At 33.3% G+C, this 18876-nt stretch overlaps 1 protein-coding gene across 1 annotated transcript in view; it reads right to left on the reverse strand.

Annotated features, from left to right (window-relative positions):
• SEMA3D (semaphorin 3D) overlaps nt 1-18876 on the reverse strand; it is a 231629-nt gene that overhangs the window by 35836 nt on the left and 176917 nt on the right. The window contains exons 10-12 of the mRNA XM_044677285.1: nt 16215-16329; nt 14501-14570; nt 9171-9315 (exon numbers count right to left, since the gene is read on the reverse strand). Coding sequence (XP_044533220.1) covers nt 9171-9315; nt 14501-14570; nt 16215-16329 — 330 coding nt within the window. The remainder of the gene's footprint in view (nt 1-9170; nt 9316-14500; nt 14571-16214; nt 16330-18876) is intronic.

Below are 18876 nucleotides of genomic sequence, written 5' to 3' on the forward strand. Positions count from 1 at the left end.
TATCAGGAAAGGCTTCATGTAGGAAGTGGTTCTTAAATGTGGCTTTGAAAGAAATCAAATTAGATAACACATAACACTTTGCAGACTTTAAAACATTATGTCTATGTTTTCATTGTTGCTATTATTACAACAAAAATCATTGTTATTATCATTATAAGCTAAGTATTCCAAGAGGCAGAAGTAAAAATGTAGCACATCAAGGCATGGAAATAGCCAGGATATAGGCATGGAGGTGAGAGAAAGCAAATCAAACATGGAAACAAAAAGTAGATCAATTGGGGAAGAACATCAAACCTGAAAAGAGAAATAAACTGAAACAAGGTATCACCTATTGCTCTGACCCAAATCTCTCTTTTTATATAGGTCAAGTTTAATCTTGGGATATACTTTGACTCATGCCCCTCCTCAAGATTATCCTTGGGAGTATCATAATGTAGCTCTTGTTTTTATCTCTCCAGAGAGGCAAAAGTGTTTTTATCTCCTTTGCAAATCCTCAGGAAAACTGGATAGATAAGCTTTACTTTTTATGGTAAAGCACATAAAACAGAAAGTATCCAAACCCCATTCATGGCCAACAACAAGCTATTTTTTTTTTCTTTCCTGGTAGGGCTCAAACTTCCCCAGAGATCAATGCAAGTTCTTCCAAATTAATCTTGCTCCATTGTAGTTGAGATCCTCACCATCCCAAACTAGGAGAAATGAGCGTTATTCTTTCCTCTAGAGGAGTCTTATCTCTCTAGACACTTTTATAGTCCTCCAGACATATAACTGAACTCCTTGGAGTCGAGGGAGTTCAAAATGTTGAATAAATATAGGTTTTAGCTAAATCCCTGTCAATGTAGGGATAGAAGAAAAACTGAAAAAAAAATGAAACATGCACATGAGTCTTTTTGCCGTTGCAAACATGACTTGGCCTCTGAGTTTTCCAGCAGGCTGTTATTTTTTATGTGAACTTTGTTTGGCTCCTACACTTGAAATTCACCATTGCCCATTTGCTTCTTCCTTGTTTGATTTTTCTGAGAGCTTCCTATTTCTACTAACCCACTGGAACACCTCCTGGGGCAGGAAGCTTCGAAAGAAGTCAGTATGAGGCTGAAAAAAAGACCTGAACATTCAAGGGAAAGAATTGGAGTTTGAACACTAGAGGGCAGAAAGACCATTTCAAGATGGCCAGAAAGTGCATTCTTGGGGACTCTTCCTGGAAGAGAGGCTGAGCATTGTAATGGAATGATATCATTGTAATGCTGACAGTTTATGTTTGACTCCATGTGTCATAAGAAGTGCAGCTTTTTATCATAACTTGAAAACCAAAGTGGTCAGAGCATCCTCAACAATGCAGTATTTATTTAACTAGAGATAATATGAACAGCTGCAATTTCAGTCCTCAGATCCATAGGGAAACACAAAATGCATTTATAGCAATTATTCTTCCAAAGAAAGATGGTCATAATAGCTTATTTAAACTAATTTATTAATGTTCATTAACTTGCAGCAATTGTCCTGGTCACTCTCGTACAGATCATAATTCTCTGATGAATTTATTCAGCCAAAATCTGTTTCCCGAAGTTAGGCTTGGGTAATGAGATTATCTCGTTCTAGCCTCACTTACCCAGAGAGCAGTCTGGTGTCCGGAATACTCGCCACTGGGCAGACATTATTAGCACTTTCAACAATATGGATATCGACTATAAATTGTGGCTGAGCATAAAAGGTGAGTAAGAGACTCACAGCCTGGGCAGAAATGTAATTCACTAATGCACCAATTTTAAAGCCAAGGATATGAGAGAATAGGCTGGAAACTGTGTTGTTTTGTTTTGTTTTCTTTAAATCAAGGTGGTAGAACAATAGCTTTCTCCCTCCTCCCCTCCTTTTGGGGGGTATCATGGCACAATATTTATTATTCTTTGTAATGAGGAATCCCAGAAAAAATATTAGAGGGTCAATAAAGAACCATAGTTGATAGCAAAATGAATTTGGTGACTTGTAGTTAGAGATACTATAATCCTGGAGATAGATAACAAAGTCCTAAATTTATTCCTTCCTGGAGATCAATCTGTGTTCTCTAAGCCCAGGCTACAACAGTACTAGTTTAAACAGATATAATCAAGCTAGAAAATGGGCCTTGGGAGAGGATTGAGAGACAGAAAGTCTTGAGTTCAAATTTGACCTCAGACACTTCCTAGCTATATGGCCCTGAGCAAGTGCTTAACCCCCAATGCCAAGCCCTTGCCAGCCTTCTGTCTTGGAACCAATATACAGCATTGATTCTAAGTTGTAAGAGTTTAAAAAGAATGGACCTTGGAATAGACCAATGTCCACTGGCATTTGTTACAAAGACCAAAAATGGTCCTTGGAATAAGGCTGGTGTCCAGCTGCATAGAGAGATTCATCTTCAGATTTATTGTCATCTGCTGATGTGCTTTTCCCAGAGTAATTGGTCATTCAGTGCTTTCAGACTTGTCTGACTCTTCAGCACCCAATTTGGGGGTTTCTTGGCAAAGATACCAGAATGGTTTGCTATTTCCTTCTCCAGCTTATTTTATGGATGAGGAAACTGAGGCAAAGAGGGTTAAGTGACTTGACCAGAGTCACATAGCTCAGAAGTGTCTGAGGCTCCAGATTTGGATGTGGGAAGATGAGTCTTTCTGACTCTAAGCCTGGCACCTAGCTCCCCACCTCAGAGAAATAGCTAGGCAGAATTTGGCTTCCTAAAGCCAAATCCAGTTCTCTAACTTCTTCCTATCCCCCCGATTTGTCAAATAAGTAGTTAATAGCAAGAGCAAACCCCTTAAACTAACTAAATGAACTATTTGTGTACCTTTAGGAACTATGTAGTAGAAACTACACTCAGATAGGAAACATTCTAACTTTTATTCCAGTTCTGACTCTCCCAAACTAGCTGGGTGGTTCTGCCTGTTCACTTTTGCTCTAAAAGCCTCCATTTATTCATCAAGAAAATGAAAGGAGTCTGAAGATTCTTTCCAATGCAAACATTGTACAATCCTATAAGTGTGCATGGTGTTCCCATCAATGGATTTGGAGTGCTTTGAAAAAAATTTAATGTACATCTTTTGCTTCCATAAATTTCCAGAAAGATTTGTATCTGAAGGCTTCTCTCCTGCAAACCCACACACATCAAGAGAATGGCTGACTGTTTTCTTTCATATGCTCATTTCTCCACTTCTATCATTCCATCAATATATGAGTTCATTTGTATCCAGCTCTTTGTAACCTCATTTAGGATTCTCTTGGTAGAGATAATGAAGTGGTTTGCCATTTAATTCTCCAGCTCATTTTACAGATGAGGAAACTGAGGCAAACAGGGTTAAGTGACTTTCTCAGGATCCCATAGCTTAGTAAGTCTCTGAGTCTAGATTTGAATATATATATATATATACATATATATATACATATATATATATGCACATATGTCCATTTGCGTATGAGAGGTGATTATTTCCAAATTAAAATTGGAGAAAATATACTGTAACTGCAATTACTCAAATATGTCTTTCTCATTCTTCATAGAAGTTATTCTAAACCTTTTCTTTCCTCCTCAAACCTCCTGCACCTCACATTTCTTCTTCTCTCTCAGCTAAGGACCTTTCCTATTAATCTCCTGAGAAAATTGAATTCATCCAAATCTTTTCCTATTCTTTTCATTTCAGGACCCCTTAGCATTCTTTTCCACTCCGATGTTGTTTCCCCTATTTTTTGACAAAGAAGCAACCCTTCTCCTTGGAAAATAGGTTCGTCTACATATGTTCCTGATCCTGAAACTTTGCTTTTTTTTTTTTTTTTTTACAACAAATGGAGTTCTTAAACTATTTCTCTTGAATCTTCAGCCTCTCTCTATATGTTAATTTCTTCCATAAACCCTTCAAAAACATGTATCTTTTCTACCCTAAAATAAACATTCAAACATACAAATAAACAACATGCACCTTCCCTAAACGGTACTACCCTCAAGTTATCACCCTATATTTCTCCTCCCTTTCTTAGGCAAACTCCTTGAGAAAGCTAAATGCTCTTCCTCTCATTCTGTTGTCATTTACTACTGCACCCCTTTCTGATCAGGCTCAATCATTCAACCAAAACTATTCTCTCTGAGGTTATCAATGATCTTTTATTTGCTAAATCTTCATGATCTTTTCCCATCCTTCTCAATCTCTTAAATCTGACACTATTATTCAATACCTTCTCTTGCATATTCTCTCTTCTTTGGCTTTGGGGCATAGCCTGACCCATATTACTCACTTACTAAATGTATATTGATTGATTCCACCCTTAATGTCAACATACCCAAATACTCTAGATCCTAGATCTAGAGTCAAAAACATAGGCATGCATCTACAACATTTTCAAGTATTGCCTATATTAGATTAGAAGATAATTGGAGAATATTTAACCAAATAAATTCAAAATATATTAAACTATAGATAATATCCCATTTTTAAACCTAAGTCAATATGTGACCTGCAGGAATCCTTTTGAACAAATTAGTGGCCTTTTTCCATTTGTTTGATACCACCACCTTTGATCATACCTAATGACCCATCTACAACTCATTCACCCGGGGAACCTTACTCTACATCCTACTGTTGATCTGCTTCCTACAGCCCAGGAAAACCCACCAGACCTGGAGTGACCATTTCTCTTTTCCAAGGAAAGTTAATTTCCTCACCTTTGGAACTATGTCCTTGGTCTGAGCTGAGTGAGGACAAATTTACTTAACGGATTACACCTCCCTGGCCCTAAACCACACCACGTATTTTATCCACAGCCATTGAACCTTGAAGAGTCAGACAACTGAAAAGACTGAACAGAAACACTGACCCTTGGCTATCTTGCCCCCTGACCTGCTGCTGCCACTCCCTATTCCACCCCTACCTTCCAACAGGAATCAGATCAATACTACCATTATTTCTGTAAGAGAGCTGACACTTAAATGCCCGTGGTCTTTGTGACTACAAATGAAAAAAACTCTTTCCCATAACCAAAAACGCTACATATATTATGTACCCCTTTTAGAATATAAATTCCACGAGAGGATAAAGGAGGTGGCATTTTAAAAATCTCTACCAAGTACTTAGCATAGCACTTGCCACACAGTAATTTACTTAACTACATTTTCCCCCATTCATCCATTCATTTATTCATTCATAGTGAACTAAGCCCAAAGAGATCAAAATTTTCCATTAGTCAAAAATAAAACAAACAAACAAACAAACAAAAAAGAACAGAGCAAACTTTTAGGTTAATGACTGCTTAATATGACAAAATCCTACAAGGGAAAGATAAAGCTTGTCTTTTTAAGCTAACAAGAATGAAAAGAAAAACTTCTTTCATGTGAAATCTGTCCTTATATTGACATTTTCATGACAGATCATCTCGAAAGGATTTTCTCTAAAAAAGGAGATCGATAGCTCCACAGTTTATTTTCAGAAGCAAGATTATAATGAAACTTTCTAAATGATCTCTGCTAAGGACAACAGATATGAGAATGTTCCTGTTGTTTCCTATGCCTATGAAATGTTTTAGAAAATTTAACTCTCTCAGGCCTGACTTGGAAAAAAAAATTGCACAGATTTTCCATCCCCCCCCCCTTACTTCAAATTAAAAGGACAGTTGCATTTGGAGGTTTGTTATTTTTATGTATATAAATGTTTTATAGGTACTATGTGTTGAATATGAATTTGAGGAGCTTTTTTTTTTGATAGAACATTTGACATTTAATAAAATTATTTTTTTAACATCTCTTGTTAAGATTTCAATGAAGTGGTTACCGACTTTAAGGGAAAGTAATGGAAAGCATTAGTTTGTCTTTGAGCCTCACAAAACATTCACAAGTTTAAGGCATGGACAGGAAAAGTGGTGATAACGATCAGCGCTGACAGGATCTCCAGCATACGGTTTCTCACAACACACATGCTAGCTGTAATTGGAATGTAACATGATCTCTCCATCAGGGCCTGGACGTTTTGATCATTAATTTCATTTTTCAGGGCAAATTACAGGATGTAGCTACTGTATCTACCTATTTAAACTGCTTGTGAAGGAATTAACCAGAAAATCCAGACCTCAAACAGCTTTTGTCCCCAAATACCTGCACTATGGAGAGGAAAGTATTCAGAAGTGACCCAGTTCTTTTTCACATGCATGTGCTGAAATAGTATTAGCTGTGCTGCATGTAAAACACTAGGAGTATTCAATTTATTACCTCTCAGAGGGGTTGGATCCCATTTCCACCTTCCCACAAATTATGATTTCAGGATGGATTTCCCCTTTTCCTTTTAAACAAATGAAACTTCACATATGATTTTAAAAGAAGATGAATGCACAATTGAATATTTAGGAATGGAAATTTTAAAATTTTATTTCAAAAAAGGAAAAATCTGAGCAACACTGTTGAAAACAATTGAAAATTACAAAAAAGTCTTAAAAATATGAGAACATTCTAGCTACTATATGTTAATGAATTAGGGCGCAGGGCATTCCTTAAAGGATTTCATATTGTAAATCTATAAAGTATAAAATACAAATGGAGTTATCAAATGTTCGAAATCAGAATGGAAATGAACCTTAATAAGCCTCATTAACAAGCTGCAAAGGTCAAGATGTATACTATTATTTTAAACTCACTACCATTCTTCTGGCCAACCACATTTCCAATTGTGTCATCCTTCACTCCTCTTAATTTCTAACTCCAGGAAACCGATTAGTTGTCAAATATTATTCCTATCTACACAACATTTCTCCAACTACTCCCTTTCTCTTCATCCTCATAATCATCTCATCACCCTAGTTTATGCCCTCTTCAGTTCTAAATAGATTATTTCAATAATTTTCTAATTATTTTCTGGATTTCAAGTAGGGCCCAGGTCAGTTCTCCACAAAGCTCTCAAATAAAATAAATAATAAATTATGAAGAGCTTACTATGTGCCAGTTGTGCTGGTCATTCATCTCAATAAATTCTAATGGCTCCCTATTATTCTAGTACCAAATAAAAACTCCTTTTTGGCATTTAAATTCTTTTTTCAACCAGGCTCCAACCTGTCTTTTTAGACTTTTTTACATATTACTTCCCTTCATACATTCTATGATTCAATCAATCTGACATTTTACTCTTTCTCAGATATGGCACTCCATTTCCCATCTTCTTTGACTTTTCTGCCCTCCATGAAACACAATTTAGAACTATGCCCAAAGGAGTATAAAATTGTGCATATCCTTTACCATAGTAATGCCACCACTAGGTCGTGTGTAGGTGGAAATTGCACCTGAGCTGCATTAAATTTCCACCTACACAGTCTGGAGCCCAAAGAGATCAAGGAAAAGGGTAAAGGACCTATTTGTACAAAAAATGTTTATAGCGGAGCTTTATGTGGTCGCAGAGAATTAGAAAGTGAGAGGATGCCAATCATTTAGTGAGTGGTTGAACAAGTTGTGGTGTGTGACTGTTTTATAAGAAGTGATAAATAAAACAGTTTTGGAAAAACCTGGGAAGACTTAAATGAATTCATGCAAAGTGAAGTGAGCAGAACTAGGTGGATATTATACACGTAGAAAGGAAGACTGAATGTAAATCATGTGGCTTCTCTGATAAAGACAATGAGGCAAGACAATTCCATGATTTTTGCTTTCCACTTCCAGAGAGAGAACTGATGAACTCAATACAGACAGAAGCAAACTTTTTATTTTAAATGTTCCTGTTTTCAGTTTTTTGTGCTTTCTTTTGCAGCAAGGCTAATAAAAATACATTCTGTATGATTTCACATAAAACTTGCTTATCTTCTTAGGAGAGGAGGTATGGTAAGGATGGAGAGAATTTAGAACTTAATTTTTAAATAATTTTTCATTTTTTACATGTAATTGGGAAATATTTAGTAAAATAAATAACACGTTTAAAAAACAAAACAGATCTTTTGCAAATACCACTATCACCTATTTCTTACTTCATCTCCCCTTCAGTTTCTACAGTTGGAGAAGTGTTCAAGATGAAGTTTAATACAAAGACAAATAAATATCAAGGAAGGAGTCAATGAGAAATTAACCATGCTGGTTTAGTCCTGTTTTGGCAAACATGTTAATTGCTCTAAAATTTCTGCTGAAAAATGCATAATTATCTATAAACCTATCATCTAATGAAAGGACAAAGGTCTTCTATGATAAATGAATATGTAACATTTAGAAAAGCTGCCATTTCATGATACTAAATGGTTCAAATGAAGCCTACTAAATTTATGAATAACTATTTTACTTTCATAGAATAATGTTATCTCTTGAATATACAGTATTCTCAGAGGTTATTTGGCACAACCCTCTACTTAAAAATGTAACTGTCTTTTACCATGAGTGATCATCCAAAGTCTCCTTTGGCAGATTTTCAGTATTGAAGAATATATTACTTCAGAGGCAACTTATTCAATTTTTTTGGACATATTGTTAGATTTTCTTTACACTGAGAAGGAAATCTTTCTCTAATTTTTGAACTAGTTCTTTTATTGTGGCCCAAGCTGTATACAAGTCTCATCCCTCTTCTAGTTGGCATTTTCAAATGTTTTTATAAGAAATTATGTCATCCCCTAGTCTTCTCTTCTTCAAGCTAAATAATCCTGCTTTCTTCAACTGGACCTTATATGGATAGAATGACTTCTGATTACCCTTACTGTCCTAGGGATAGTAACCTCTTTGGATGATTTCCAGATTATAAATGTCCTTCCCCAAAATGTCCTACTTTAAACAAAACAAAATACTCCATATATGGTCTAACTGGGGAAGAATGCATTGAGATTACCATATTTTAACATACTTCTATTAATGTAGCTTAAGATCACATTAATATTTTTGTTCAGTGCTGCCTTCAACATACTGCTAACCCATACTGAGCTTGTAGAACACTAAAGCCCCCTGTATTAGAGAAGTATTTATTCCTTGAAATAGTAATTTATTATTTTGTAGAATAGATAATCTGTTGGGAGCTCAAATAGAGCACTGAAAACATAATCACATTCATCAAAGATTATTTATTCTGAAACCAAGCACAATACTGCTATGCTGCATGTTTATTTCACCACAATGAAAGAAAAATGTTAAAATCCTAATAAATGGAGGGGAGGGAAGGGAGAGAGAAAAAAAAATAATAGCTGTCATCAAATTGGATACATACTGTGCCAGGCCTCGGGTAAGGAATTCTTCCTTCATACTGGACCCATCGATGATCTGCACTTTCTTTATGAGCATATGGACCATTGAAAACTGCTCTGATATCAGCCATGCTATAGACACAAACGGCTGAACCCTTGAAGATGGAGCTGAAATAAGAGAAGCATTTTTAAAGGTAATTACCATCATACTTTCTAACACACACATACATATATAAAACCAATACAAAGTAAAATATTTAACTCCTAAGATAACAATAAGAGTATATTAACAATAAGCAACGGGCTAACAATAAGCTAACAATAGCTTGTTAGATAGCACTGCTGTCTTATCTAATCAAAATTCTTCATTAGTCTTCACTCTACTTAAAAGATATCTACCTTAAAAGTGATGTATTATCATTTTAAATTATAGGGTTTTATTTTAACTTAGCATAGTATAAAAGGAAAATTTTATCTGACTTTTATAAAATAAATTTTATAATAGTGGGCCATTTCATATTAGCAAATATATTTTCTTTAAATAGATTATGAAATAGGGGAAATTACATTCCATTATGTGATAGGATTGTTTCAAATTTCTGAAAATCAGAACAAGACTTACTGACCTTATGAGTCAAATATGCTTTAATAAAATAGACCCCTTTCCTTTGTGATTAAAATTTATTGCTACCATAAAAGAAAGGTGCCCGTTGTCATTATGTGATACAGACATAATGTGCAGATAATATTATTTTTCTCAAGCAATTAATTTATAACGTCTTTATATTAGTTCATTTTTTTCTCTGAAATTAAACATTTTCTTTTAATTTGAAACTTCTGGTATTTCCTGTAACTAAAAGGGAATGATCACTCTTTATGAGTTGAGAGAAATATAATCTTGTCATGACACAAATGAGCTAATCACACTTTAACACTAGTCCTTCCACTGTTAATATCCATAGGATAACATTAAAGGAAAACATGGAAAGATGATGCTAACCAAACAACAGGAAAAAATTATACCAAAGCAATGAAGCAACATCATAAATTGGCAATGTTTTATTCTTCTGTTAGTGCATATTACAAATCTCTTCTGATTAGTTGTAAAATCTATACATCTTAATAGTGTGTATATATATATATATATATATGAAGCACGCATGCCAAGAACAAATTGCATTGTAATTCCATACTCTGTGTGGGTAGAAACTTCTTAGGAAAAAAAGAATATGTCTTGGGGCTAATTTTTCCTGGCACACATATCCTGCTTTATGTGTAGATCTCACAATGACTTCAAAGGAAATTTCGTGAATGGAGAGGTGTGAGGGCAAAATAAAGGACCCTAAAATAGTTCATCTGAGCCAGTACTTGCTTTTAGGATCATATTTCTTGGTTATCATTATAGGTATTAGCATAAAATAGGTGTTCAAAGTAGTGGTTTCATTTAGCATCTTAATCCATGTAGTAAATATTTTAAGTGATTTATTATAAACTGAAAGAGTGTCTGACAAAAAAGGAATTAAAATTAAACCTCAGTGATTGACTATCATGAAGTTTATGGGTTAGAAGATTAATTAATAAATCAGTTTAAAAAATCAATAACAAAAAAATAAGCACTAACTATGTACCAAGAACTGTGCTAATCACTAGGGATACAAAAAGAGGCAAAAGATGGTCACTATCTTAAAGAAGTTCAAAATCTAAGGGGATAGGGGCAACATGCAAATAAATATGTACAAAGCAAACTATATACAAAGTAAATAAGAAATAATTGAGAGAGAATGAACTATTTTTTTTAAAATTAAGCGATATAACAAAGCAAAAGAAACAGTACCAGAATAAGTAAATTTCAATGAAAGAAAAATGTGTTAACTGTTAATCACTTGCTCTGAGTTTCCATCCCATTCCCTTTCCTCTTATTTTGTATAATTTACTTGTTTGCATGCAAGGAATTGCAAATTGAAACTAACTGACTGACCTGATATTTAATCTTCTAACCCATAAACTTCAAGATAGTCAATCACTGCAGTTTAATTTTAATTCCTTTTTTGTCAGACACTCTTTCAGTTTCTTAATTATAAATAGTGATGCTACAAAATTTTTAGAACAAATAATCTCTATTGTTGTCATTTCCTGTAACAATATTAGGAATGAATCCAATCAATATATGTTTATTTTTGTTACTAGTTGCTGTTTAGAAAGATTATGTAAGTTTTTGAATCCATAAGCATAAAATAAAAATTACCTGTTTCTTGACATCATCAAAACTATATTTGATACTTTTGCCCATTTGTTGGGTGGGTAACTCACAACTGTTCTAATTTTCAAATTTAATTACTCGTGAGGTTAAGCATTTTTAGGAAGCTTAGAATTTATATTACTTCACTTGAAAATTATTCATATTATTTAACTATTTACCCAGTAGAGAAGAGAATTCACCTTTTCAAAAATTTAATAATTCTTTATTTAATATAGATATTAAATTTTATCAAATTAACCACTATTGCCCAGATGTTATTTCATTTAATTATATATTTTGCCATAGCAAGTATATCCATCTTGTCCCTAGTAATTCCTGCATGTTTCATAGAAAAAAGTTTTCTTTACTACTAAGATGAATGTTATTCCATTTTCTCCAATTTAAAAAAATAATTCCTTTATTTTTAAATTAATGTCATAACTGGAAATTGATGTTATGCATTGCAAGATGTGGCTCTAAATCAGTTTGCTAAATGATTTGCTAAAAAAATTAAGTATATATGTTTAATAAAGATAACTTTCTCTACATTAAAAAGCCTATGTAATTATCAAAGACTAATTATATCATCTATGTTGGGTTGGATTTCTGGTATCAGTACTCTCATTCTTTCCATTTCAGTCTATCCAATAATATGGCATAGTTAGATGGTAGGTGTTTATCAATTTCATTTCTCCAATGTGGATAATTAAATCAGAGTCTTTTAAATGATGATAAATTACACTTAGAAAGTTCTTCAATGTTCTGGAAATTGATGAGATCAACAAATTCATTCACGAAAAAAGCAGTTATTTGGGGAATATCATCAGCTCCAAGGTTTCCAGGGCTGTGACAGACACCTTTACTGATTCTCATATGCTTCCTTGTTTTATTGCTTGATCAAAATATGTAATAAGAGGGTTAAATAAAGTTATAGATACAATATTCTTCCGAATATTTAGTCTGGTTTTGACATATACATGGAACGATATATATAGGAAGCAAGATGGCACACTGGATAGTGTGTTAGGCCTTGGTAAGTCTAGCATCTACCTTGTAGGGTTGTTGTGGATCAATTGAGGTAATATCTATTTAGCACAATGCCTTTCCATATGTCCTATGGAAAATCTAGTAATTGTCATTACCGTTATTATCATTGTCTTGTTACTGCTTTTAAGGTAGGCATATTTTTAAATGCTTTTTTATAGTTAATAAGTATGGTGGAATCTTTTATTTTCTCTGGAGAAATTCAAGTAAGCATAAGCATGCTGAAGACATTTAAGACTGAAACTGGAAGGAGAAGAGCAAAGGTATAGAATGGAAAAAGATTTCCAATGATTTCCATAACAGAATATTACATTTGGCCTCTAAAATCAGAATCTCCATTGTATTATACAAGGAAACGAAAAGGTATCCATAGATAAACAAGATAAAGAAGGCAGCAGGCAGAACAGCTGGACTAGGCAATAAGGCAGAAAGCCACTCTGCCAAAGGGATCACGCCATTTTAAGAGCATATGGGGGCTCTTTCATATGCTTTCAAAAACCTTAAACCTGATTATGAATAAAAGATGACTGAAAGGATATTAACATCTAAAACACATATGCCTCCTCAACTACAAAATTTTTATGAGAATGATCAATGTACATGTAAGGGGCTTCCTTGATGAATGCATGAGGAAAAAGATTTCTTAAAACAATATTCTACAGAGGATCATATTTTTATTAGATTTATAAATTTACTGAAAGATCATTTGAATACAAAAGTATTCACTGTTTATAGTTTTACTGTATATTTTTCCATATATGTTGCATTATTACTTATAGAACTTTATGAATAAATCCTTTTTTATTTTCTGTGTCATCGCCTTAAATAAAGAGATTAATTTGGTGAGAATTGCCATCTTATTATATTTATCTGACCCACTTACGAATATTAAATATCTTATCAATTATCTAGATCTTCCTTTGATTTAGTTACTATAGCCAAATATTTTATGAATTTATTTTATATTATATTATGTTCCCTTTTCATGATTAAAAACTTTCTTATTAATAACTGGAATGTGAACATTCTTGGAAGTTAATCTTTACTGTGTGATCTTATTGAACTAATTTATTGTTTGCATTAATGTTTTTAGTTGAAATATTTCCATTTCTTGGATACACTATAATTTCATCTGCAAATAATTGTATTTTGATCTTATTTCCAATGTTAATCTGTCACATATATTTTCCTTTGTTATTATAATTGCCAGAACTTACAATATTACACCAAAAGAAAGTACAATATGTGACAATATTTTGAGGAGGGATATTTGTAAAAATATTAAAATCTTAAGTCATACAATAATAAGCAAAATATGTTAAACAACTGATAGCAAAGCAGTTCACAAAGATGAAACATTATCCAAGGAAAATGATTAAAGTTTGGCAGGGAATGATTATATGCATAAAACAAAGTATTTTAAAATAACTATACTAAATAATAACAAAAACAACAAAAAATACATAGGATGAGAATATCCTTGGGAAGATCACAAATGCCAGTTTCAAGATTAAAAGCACTTAACATTATACTTTAATTTGATATGTAGAGAGGAAAGGTGGAAGACAAGAAGAAAAAGAAATACGCATTTATTGAACATCTACTATGTGCCAAGCACTGTACTAAATGCTTTAAAAATATAATCTCATTTGATCCTCCCAATAGCTGTGATATTGTGCCCATTTTACAGGTGAGGAAACTGATGTAACTAGAGATTAAGTGACTTGCTCAGTGTCAGACAGGAATTAAGTCTGAGTTGGAAATCAAACTCAAGACTTCTTGATTCTTGGCCCTGAGCTATTTCATGGAAAATCCATAAGCCCAACAGTCAGAAGACCTTGCTTCTGCCTCCATTTTGCCATTTATTACTGACTGTTCAGTTCATTTAACCTATATCTGCCTCGTTTTATGCCACTTTGAAATGAATATAAAAATAAGTAATCAACCAATCTCATTGAGAAGGTACAAAGTATTAATGGGGACAGAGATGAGGAAGTCTTTCAAAAAGGAAAAAGTAAAAGTTATTGTTACTTTGAAAAATATAATTAAGAAACATTACTCTGAACATACCTGGTTGTAGTAAAGACTCCATATACTACAGGATTTCTTTCATCTTTTGTGGGAAGTAAAAATATATCCTCTGTAAATGGAAAATATATTTCTAAGTTTTAGTAAATTTATTTTCATAATTGCAAAACTATCAAAATCTCAAAGACGGCTAAAACTATCAAAATCTCAAAGACGGCTTCTCAACTAAGTATGTGGGGTGGAGCAGGTAAAAGAGATCAAAACTGATAGATAATTTTTTAGTATCAATGAGATCTAAGTGCTTAGCTATGATTATCTTGACAAATGAATGAACATATTTGAACTACTGGGTGATCTGATATAGCATTTTGTTATCATCCTGAAAATAGCTAACGTAACAATATTGAGTGAGCAGGGTTTTGCCAATAATTTTATACTCTATACAAAAGTAAATGATATGAATTCCAACTTTTTAAAAAACTGTGAATGGGTAAACCTATTGCAGGATAGTCCCCAGAATCTTGGTGGATTTTTCAGTCATTTAAGCTTAAAAATTCTAAAATTCTGAAATTTAACATGCACTAAGAATTTTAGGACACATTATAGTAGGTTTATGGGTGTCAAATGGAAACTAAATACTCATGGTCAATACGGTAATCAAGCAATACAAAATTAATGGGATCATAGATTTAATGCTGAAAGAAATTGTCTTATCAAATATTTCCATTTTATATATCAGAAAACCAAGATCTAGAGAGAGGAAATAACTAGACAAACAGACCAAAGTCACAGGTAAAATAAGTAAAAAAGTCAGAATCTGAACCCTAGTCCCCTAAATCCAAATCAACAGCCCATCCCAAACTAGGCATAATTATTATTATTCTGCACATATAATATTTTTACAAATTATAAAGCACTCACAAACTGGCTCTGATATTATTATTATTTTATACAGCAAAGCTTTCATGTTTCATTATTCCATAGAAGGTGATAATGAGTTCTTAAAAGACTATTCCAGTGGAACCCAGGTTCAGGCAGGTTCTATTGAGCTTAAAAGACTTGTAACAGCTTTTGTGACTTCTGCCAGAGGACCAGATGAGCCAGCCCCAAGGAGGCTCACCACCTCCATTGTCACAATCATGGCCATTAGGGGAATAGAATTTTACAGTTACAGCAACTCAATATCCTCCTAAGGTATAGAGGAGGTTATGATCTTGCTATTGGATGAAATGTACAGTTAACCCAAGTATTTTAAGATCAGTTTGGGGAAGGGGAAGAACCAAAACTGAGAAATATAAAGCTTCTCCGATTCCTCAGTTGAAGACCCTTGAATCCAGGGAGCAAAAATGTCTGGCTTTACCTGATATTCTAGCATGGGAATGTCCAGTTGATAGGAAGAGCCTGTCATTTCATGGTCAGCTTGGATTAAGGTTAATTTAAAATCATCTTAGGATCAATTCTAAGTTATCCCCTTTTTTCCCTTCTCTAATTCTGTGGTGATTCACATAGAACCAAAGATCATGCTTTGCAGAGAAAGGGTGACAATTTGCTGCATAAAACAAACAAAAAGCATTTCCTTGATGGTAGTACATGTTATATAATGTGAATATTGCTGAGTAGGATATATCAATTACTTGTAGAAAAGAGAATGAGTCATCTGGAAAGAAATATGGAATTTGCTCCTCTAATTAGGCATATTCTTTTGGAAGGATGAAAATTAATAAGACAAGAGAATAAGAAAACCCATATGACTTACGAAGCTCATCAAAATGAGTGTCTGCTCCATCGTTGCCAGGAATTGAGCAAATCAATCTGGCCTTAAGAAAAGTTGTCCACTTGTTTATAAGGCTACGTTGCCCTCCCACATCATTCTGGAAGGAAAAAAAAGGAAGAAAGAAAATGGGGAAAAGGTTATCCAAGATGAAACTATAACTAGATGAAACCAATTATCTTTCCAAGGTCTGACTTAGCTTATGTAGAAGTGTTCTATCTATACATTTCTTCCTGGACTGTGGAAGTTCAAATGTGGGAAAAGGTACTGAAAAATTGTTTCTCAACAATAAAACTATTTCCTCATGATATAAAGCAAGCCAACTAAAATATTAGAATGTAATGACAAAAGAAATCAATATAGATAATAACTAATATAATTTAGAATTATTCCTCCTTATACATTTGTAATAGTCCTTTATAAATTTACTATCTAACTTAATAGAGTAATTTTAAAAACACATTTAGAAACAAAAATTTTAGTGAATATTTGTTTATTGCTTGCTTATGATTATTTAAATATTCTATGTACATAAAGCTGCTAATATCTTTTTATAAATCAATTAAATAGATATTGTAGTTATGGCATATCAAAAATGGAAGAGCACCATTTTCTTTTTTTGCATTGATTTTGAATATGTTTCTGCAACTTTTACCCATTGTTTGAAGACAAAGCTCCCTCTTCAAATCGAATCATTCCAAATAACCATATTAATAACTGTGTATTTGTAATATGTATATATGTATATAGTTATTTAATATTTACATATTCTTACATATTAACACCATATAATGTATACTAGTTGTGCATATGTATATGTATTTATGAATCATATGAGATATATAATTTCATATGAATGTCATATATATAAATGTATATATTTATTTATATAGGTGTATAATATCATCTATTTGGAAGGACTTGATTTGAGGAGAGTTTTGTCTCAGAATAGTGAGTGAAGTTTGTAGGGAGGCATATTTGAACTCTATTTAAAGAAAAATTTTAAAATTCGAAAAGTCCTAAAGTGGAATGGTATGTGGGGGGTGTGTGAATGTGTACACTGCAATGATTCTTTTTTAAAAAGTACGAATATGAAAAAAATAAAATCTGTAAGAAAATACATAATAAAACATGAATTTATAACAATTTATTTAATTTATATCCCTTGAAAAAATTTAGAAACATCTTAATCATAAAAAGTGATCATTCTTGAAAAAATATTCACAAATAATACATCTATAAAAGTTCCTTAACAAATGCTGCCTGTTTTCTATCTTCCATCATCAGAAAGGCAGAGCAGGGTAAAAAGGACATCAGATTTACAGAAGAGTAGAGGAGGAGAGTTCAAATCCTGCCTTATACAATGACTTAGTTCTTTGATCCTGAGAAAATAACTTTATCTTTCTGTTTTCACTCTCCTCATGCATAAATAAGAGAACTAAACTTGAATGCTTCTAAGATCTCTTATATAATATATATGTACATATATATGTATAATATATAAATAAATCATCAGATGACCATAAGTTAGTATTTATTTAGTATCCTAAACAACAGTAAACATTCCCTTGTTTTTTTCTATATGAATGACATTAACTTTAAATACCTTTAATTTTAAAAGTCTAACAAATGTCAATATGCTTCACTGAACAAAAGACCCTTTAAAATATTCTTGTTTATGTGCCCATATAACACTCTGACCCTTTTATCTTCCTTGATCCTTGGGAAAAAAAAAAGAGGGGGGGATCAACCAAAATTGCAGGACAAAGATAAAAGCAGCCAGCTGTCAGAGGGAAACAAGTGTAGTTTCTGGTGTAACGATTCTCAGGAATGGATTATATGTGTTTAATGACTGGATGGTAACTCTTAGACACAACCAGAAGCCTGACCTCTAAGGCTAAAGTTCAATTCACAGGGAGTTATATTTCTCTTGTAAAGTAGTGTCAGTTGACCAACTCTGTTGACCATAACTTAGACTCTCTACTTCTGTTTGCCCTTCCTCAGGACTTCCCTAGAGAACTCTGAGCCTAGAGGAGAGAGAGGCAACCAATTTTTGCATTGAACTGTCACCTCCCAGCCTATTTCTGTGAAGTTTTAAAGAGCCCTGCTAGTTCACACTAATATAATGGACTGATTATGGAGATGTCAGAATTAGCAGTTGTTTAGTCACCGGCCACTTCTAGATGTCTCCACTCTATTTATCACTGCCTTTTTTGTTGTCAGGATGCCAGAAGATTTGACTTTCTGGAGGCAGGAAGATATCAATAGCAGTAAACAAAAGAACTGCAAGGTAAACAAGCCTGACCCTTTGGTCTTCATTCAGAATCTCTTTCAAGTCTCCAAATCCTATGATTTGGCCCATATTACATATTAAGAAGTTTCACACACCCCCTTTAATTGATTTAGGATCACAGCATTTTTCAATCCATCACCAACTCACCTTTTGATTCACGTAGGCTAAAGTTAATAATATATTTTAAATACTTAAGAAAAGATCCTTGCATTTCGGCAAATGGAAACCTACATAAATCTGGCTGAGGCACACAGAGAAGCTCAAGTAATGTCATACAATGATCTTTTATGTTGTGTCTTTTGACCTTTGGGTCACAGTGCAAGGTTCATCTGTTGCACTGGGTTGGGCTGTATC

Source organism: Gracilinanus agilis, chromosome 5, assembly GCF_016433145.1.
Source record: "Gracilinanus agilis isolate LMUSP501 chromosome 5, AgileGrace, whole genome shotgun sequence".
Lineage (NCBI taxonomy): Eukaryota > Metazoa > Chordata > Mammalia > Didelphimorphia > Didelphidae > Gracilinanus > Gracilinanus agilis.